General features: G+C 43.1%; 1 protein-coding gene across 2 annotated transcripts in view; it reads right to left on the bottom strand.

Moving 5' to 3' along the window:
- Positions 1 to 390: 390 nt before the first annotated feature.
- Positions 391 to 6,104, bottom strand: part of ggh (gamma-glutamyl hydrolase (conjugase, folylpolygammaglutamyl hydrolase)) — an 83,096-nt gene continuing 77,382 nt past the window's right edge. Inside the window, exons 8-9 of one of the 2 annotated variants that reach the window (XM_072467677.1) lie at positions 3,772 to 3,909; positions 391 to 3,052 (exon numbers count right to left, since the gene is read on the bottom strand). In XM_072467677.1, the coding sequence (XP_072323778.1) occupies positions 2,916 to 3,052; positions 3,772 to 3,909 (275 nt within the window). In that variant the 3' untranslated portion in view covers positions 391 to 2,915. The remainder of the gene's footprint in view (positions 3,053 to 3,771; positions 3,910 to 6,104) is intronic. The other variant, XM_072467678.1, reaches the window with a different exon arrangement.

The following is a 6,104-nucleotide window of genomic DNA, read 5'->3' as shown; positions in this document are numbered from 1 at the left end:
AGGAGAGAAACTCGCATAACCAGCCCCACTCCCTGCGCCAGCAGAGACCAGTAGCAATTCTCCGCTAACCAGAGCGCTTCAGCTCCACAACGGAGAATCCCAGCCATTGTAATTAGCTGTACAAAAACATCTAATAAATCAAGGGATTGGACTAATTGCAGCACACAATTTTGACAAAATAATCTTCTCAAGGACAGCTATGTAAATTTGGACAACTTCAATTCCAGCAGGTTGTCCACATAAAATAAAAAAGTATGATAACTGAAGTGCATTAGACAGATTAACTTCATCACTGATTGGTCTACTTAACTATATTTTGTACTTGAAATTGAATAAACACACATGAAGTGCAACACTGGATCAATCAAGAAAATAAGGACGAAGATCCAATTTTACAATTTTATTGAGTTTTATTCAAAGTCTCACACTGCAAGGTTTTGGTACAACCTGAACTGTCAATAAGTAGCAGTGATTTGTAGAATTATGCAGTGTATGGCAATCAACTCTTTGTCTATTCAGTCGATTAGGTGGTTGAAGTGCAATGCATTTTGCAAAAATAAGGAGTACTTCCTATACAGACAATTGCTTCCTCAAAAAATAATCAAACACTGAAATGTAAAATATGTTGCTGCATAAGAGCATTTCAAAAGGTTAAATTAGAATAAATTGCCTAACAATTTACTTGCCCAAAACAATACTCTAGTTCCAGATAAAAAATGTTGGGAGTGACACTTATCTTGGGCAAGCAGTGAAATGCAGACCAAAAGCAGACTAGGAACCCATTTTACATTGCCCACAATTTTCTTTTCCTTTCACATGCTAATACCAAAGGCGCATTTTATCTCCTTTGATTACAACAAATAGAAAAGCTGATTGACAAACACAGTTCAGTTAATTTTAGCATTGAAAGATTTTCTTTGAAAATCTAGCTATGGATTACTGCATTTGAGCATTTTCTAAGCAGCCGGCCCATTTAGTTTGCCAAGATTGAAATTGTTTTTCATCGGGCAACATCACACAGACAAAAAGTGAAGCTCTGTGTTGTTCATAATTTAGGTTTTTTTTTTAAACATAAAGTAAATCTTAAATGCAGTTTGCTGGCAAGCTACACAGAGCCTTCTCACATAAAAGTCTAGAAAGACAAAAGGTACGTTTTCATTTACAGGAGTTTTTACACTAGGGGCACATATCACAAAATCGGGTGGGTACTACTAATGATCTTTTACTTGTCCTTTCAAATGGACGCAAAACCTGGTCAGCACTTTTGTGATTTTCAACATGTACTTCCTGATTACATTTTTTTTCCCCACTGAGAATAGAAGGCAGAAGCCATAAGGAATAAACAGTTTTGTTATTTCCAAGTGGATGTAATGATTTAATTCTGATGAATAAGGATTTCATTTTAATAAGGATCGCATTGTTGGCGTAGGTGATAAATAAAACTCTTCATTTGAATAATGTCATTGAAAAGTTCACGGACACGATCTAGAGCCTGCACACGCTGTCCATGGGATCGGTGGCCCGGGCGGAAAATCTCGGGGGAATCGGGAATAGAAATTCTCGCCAGAGAGGTCGCGTTTCCCAATTTCCCCTCCCCTCTTCGGCGATGTCACGAGATACAAAGCCACGAAGGATGTGAACCTCCAAATGATTCCATTTCAATAAATATTCATAACTCGCCAATGGTGATTTACAACAGATTTGGCCAGGCATGAGACAGCTTAGTGGGGGTAGAGGGACATGTGCAAACAGTGCCCTGGCATAGCTCCTGGCACAGATCCAACCTTTTGGTTGTGCCAGGGGCGAGCCTAGTGGGAGCCGGATTTTTTTTGGGGGGGGGGGGGGGGAAAGAGTGCCCGGTTGTATGTCCGTTGGCGGGTGAGTTCAATGACGGTGGATGTGAGGGGGGGAGGGGGGTTGGTGGGAGAGAGCGGAATGCTGTTGAAGATTGGTGGGGTGGGGTGGTGTGCCCCTGATACCTCCATGGTGGGGGCTGTTTGGCTGCAGCGCTGATCAGGGCACCCTTTAAAAGATAGTGCCCTGCTCACTTTGGAGCCAGGTCCTGGCTCTGAGGCCCCATCCCACCGGAGTAATGGTGCAAGCCACACCCACTCTTCCACACCCCCCCCCCCCCCCCCCCCCCCCCCCTCAAGCAGCTCAAGATTCCACGAGAAAACTAGTTTGTGCAACTGGAGAGTTAACACAGCAGTTTTATGCCTGAGCTTGACACTTTGCAAAATTCTGATAAGATTCCGCCCAATGAGAGTACAAAATGCTGAATCAGATTTCATGTTTAGCGTGATTCACTGGAACTATGAACTGCTGGAATTTCAGCCCCAAGAAGTAAACTGCATTCAACGTGGGCCCTATTTCATGCATGTGCAAATCAGCAGTGATATTTCTACATTATACCAGTGGTTACAATGCAGAAGTATCATATTGGCGGTTCAGCACTTTGTGAAGTACTTTGTAAAAGGCCTGCTATATTAATGCAAATCTTTTACATCCTGGTTAGTCCACAGTGACATCATGATGTGCAGCTATCAAAACACACTGCTGCATTCCCAGCGGCACAGTCACTCATACTAATTGTTCAGAGGCAGCTAGGAAGGCTCAGTAACAAATGGGTTATACAGAATCAAGCAAGTTTATCTTGACAATTCCACAAGCTACAGGATAACCAATTGCTTGCTGCTGTGGCCATAATTACCAGACCTGCTTGGATACAGCAAGTAGACTCAGATCAGGTAAAGTGATCAGATTCAGGTCAAGTGATCAGATTCAATTTGTAATACCAGACTTGTAAGATGATTGGAAAATCATGCACCTCATGCACCAATATTTCAAACAGGTGCTGCCCCCCACCAAGGGCACAAAGACACAACATAACACTTTCGGTTAGTCGAAGCTCAACTCTAACTGAAAGCATTGTTATCAATTATATAAATTTGCTCATAGATAGAAATATCTCCAGTGTAAATTGGTACATAGTGATAAATCAAAGCATTTTCTTCTTCTGTTTTGTTAAAATATTGATGCCAATTCTTCCGAGCTGAAAAATAAGAAAGTAATAGTCTTTAGATTTTAAGAATTTCATTACTGACATTTGGAATCTGTGATTGTGAAATGAAGAAGAAAACAAACTACAGAAAATGAGAGTTAATACAGAAAATTGCTTCATTTATGTGGTAAAGAGTTCAACTGCCAGGAAGCTTGAATAATACAACAGGAAGCCAAGACAATCTGGGTCTACAAGTCATAGATGCCAGGCCCTGGAAGACACCAGTATAGCAGCAACTTTCAATGAGCTATTGGAGAAAAGAATGTTGAGAGTTGAAGTAATGGAGGTGCGAGTCAGATCAAAGAAAACATATGGGCAACCAAATTGCCCATTTTCGGTTTCGACCAAATATTATGCTTGCACCTTAGTTTAAATGGGACAGATTGATGTGGAAGTAAGGAGGAATGTAAAATATTAACAGGTTTTCATGTGTAAATTTTGTCCTACATACTCTGGTCTTTACGATTATCACAATATTAATTTTGCAACATTGATTTAACAACAGATCAAAGCTAGTTTCTTCACTGCAGTAAGGTATTACCAATAAGTACAATCACCCCTCTTGTGAAGTGTCAACTCTGAAAATTGCCACAAGGAAGATTTAAACAACTAAAATTAGTGCAAATCATTTTGCGGATGACAATTAACATAAAACTAAAATACTTTGCATTGTACAAAACAGGTCAACTATTTTATTTCTTTGTCCATACCTTCATTGACAAAGAATTCTGCCATATAGTTTGCCATTTTCACTGCATTGGGGGTATGTGGAATGTCCCTCATTTTGGTCCACTCAAAAAGATTTTTCTCAGGGTGCCACTGAACTGCATAAATAGGGTAACTGTGTGCTGCAAGAAAGCAAACAACCATCATTTCCTTAATTCTACCTTTATCTCAACATTTACTTAAAGCTCTTCAAGTTTCTGATAACCTACTTAGAACTTAACAGTAGTATTTCCAATAAAATGTTCCAATACATGCATGTCCTCTAATTGCAGTTTGATAGTCATAGAATCCCTACAGTGCAGAAGGAGGTCATTCAGCCCATCAAATCTGCACTGACCCTTGGAAGAGCACCCTCACCCATCCACCTAGCCCTATCACCATCTGTAAATACACTCTTAAACTTCTGATCAATGCATGGATATGGCCGATTTTCTCTCCTACACCACAGCATGTATATGAACTCCACAGAAAAGCAAATGTAGAATAATCTACTATACAAACTTTACTGAAACAAACTTCTAGTTGGGCATTGGTTTGCAGAAGCACTGTAATGTAAACACACGATTGTATCAGATTCAGTTCATAGATTCATAGAATCTACGGCATGAAGACAGACCCTTCGGCCCAAACTGGTCCATGCCAACCAAAAAGCCCATCTAAGCTAACAACATTTGCCTGCATTTGGCCCATATCCCTCTAATGTATTTTATTACAAACGTATATAATAAGTTACAACACATAAACAATTTGGGAAACAGACTACGCAACAAACAACTATACTGTTTGTACAAATTTTTCCCTCTTTATCACCCCCCCCCCCCTGCGATGAACAACTCCTCAAACACGGTCACGAACATCCCCCACCTTGCCTCAACCCTATCTACTGAACCCCATAGCTCATACTTTATCTTTTCCAGCCGAAGCAAATCATACAGGTCACCCAACAAGGCCGCAACTGACCGCCATTCCAATAAGATCTGTCACTGGGCAATCAGATAAGCGAAGGCCTTGACATCGGCCTTCCTCTCCTCCATGAGCTCCTTTTTTTCCAAGACCTCAAATATCGCCACCAAAGAATCCGGTATCCATCTCCTCCCCCACTATCCTTGCTAGGGCCGCCCAGAATCTCTCCAACTTTTCGCAGCCCCAGAACACATGCGTGTGATTTTCTGGTACCCGCCCACACTTCTCACACTCGTCTGCCACACCCTGGAAGAACCCACTCATTCTTGCCCGAGTCATATACACCCGTGTACCACACCACCTTGAACTGTATCAGGCTCATCCTCACGCTCGAGGAGGTCACATTTTGCCTTTCATAGATTATCATAGAATTTACAGTGCAGAAGGAGGCCATTCGGCCCATCGAGTCTGCACCGGCTCTTGGAAAGAGCGCCCTACCCAAGGTCAACACCTCCACCCTATCCCCATAACCCAGTAACCCCACCCAACACTAAGGGCAATTTTGGACACTAAGGGCAATTTATCATGGCCAATCCACCTAACCTGCACATCTTTGGACTGTGGGAGGAAACCGGAGCACTCGGAGGAAACCCACGCACACACGGGGAGGATGTGCAGACTCCGCACAGATAGTGACCCAAGCTGGAATCGAACCTGGGACCCTGGAGCTGTGAAGCAATTGTGCTATCCACAAGGCTACCGTGCTGCCCCTTTGTCGCGCCTCACTCCATACACCCCACTTGATCTCCCTTCCCAGTTCCCCTTCCCATTTTTCCTTTATCTTCCCCACCCACTCACTTCCCTGCTCTCTCAGCCACCTGTATATATCTCCAATTCTACCCTCTACTTCCACATCCGGAAGCAACTGTCCCTCCAGAAAGGTGTACCTCGGCAACCTAGGGAACTCCTTCCAAACCTTCCGTACAAAGTCCCTTAACTGCAAGTACCTAAACTCACTCGCGCTCAGGAGCTCTACCCTTTCCCTCAATTCCTCCAGACTGGCAAACCCTTCCTCCAGATACAAATACCTCACCTTGACCAGCCCCACTTCTCTCCACCTTCTACACATGCCATCCATCCCCCCCGGCTCAAACCCGTGATTCTCACACAATTAACACCGACATCCCCGACATCCTAAAATACGACCTCAACTGGATCCAAATCTTCACCATGGCCTGCACCACCGGGCCCGGCACCATTGTCAACACTGCCGTCACCATAGCCCTTAAGCTGAACCCCTTACAGGATTCCTCCTCTATCCTAACCCACTCTACCCCCTCTCCTTCCCACCACCGCCGCACCTTCTCTGCAGTCACTGTCCAATATTAATGAAACAGGTTCGCGAACGCCAACC

The sequence above is a fragment of the Scyliorhinus torazame genome, chromosome 11, assembly GCF_047496885.1.
Source record: "Scyliorhinus torazame isolate Kashiwa2021f chromosome 11, sScyTor2.1, whole genome shotgun sequence".
In the NCBI taxonomy this organism is placed as follows: Eukaryota; Metazoa; Chordata; class Chondrichthyes; order Carcharhiniformes; family Scyliorhinidae; genus Scyliorhinus; species Scyliorhinus torazame.
This window is presented reverse-complemented; position numbering and strand designations above follow the sequence as displayed.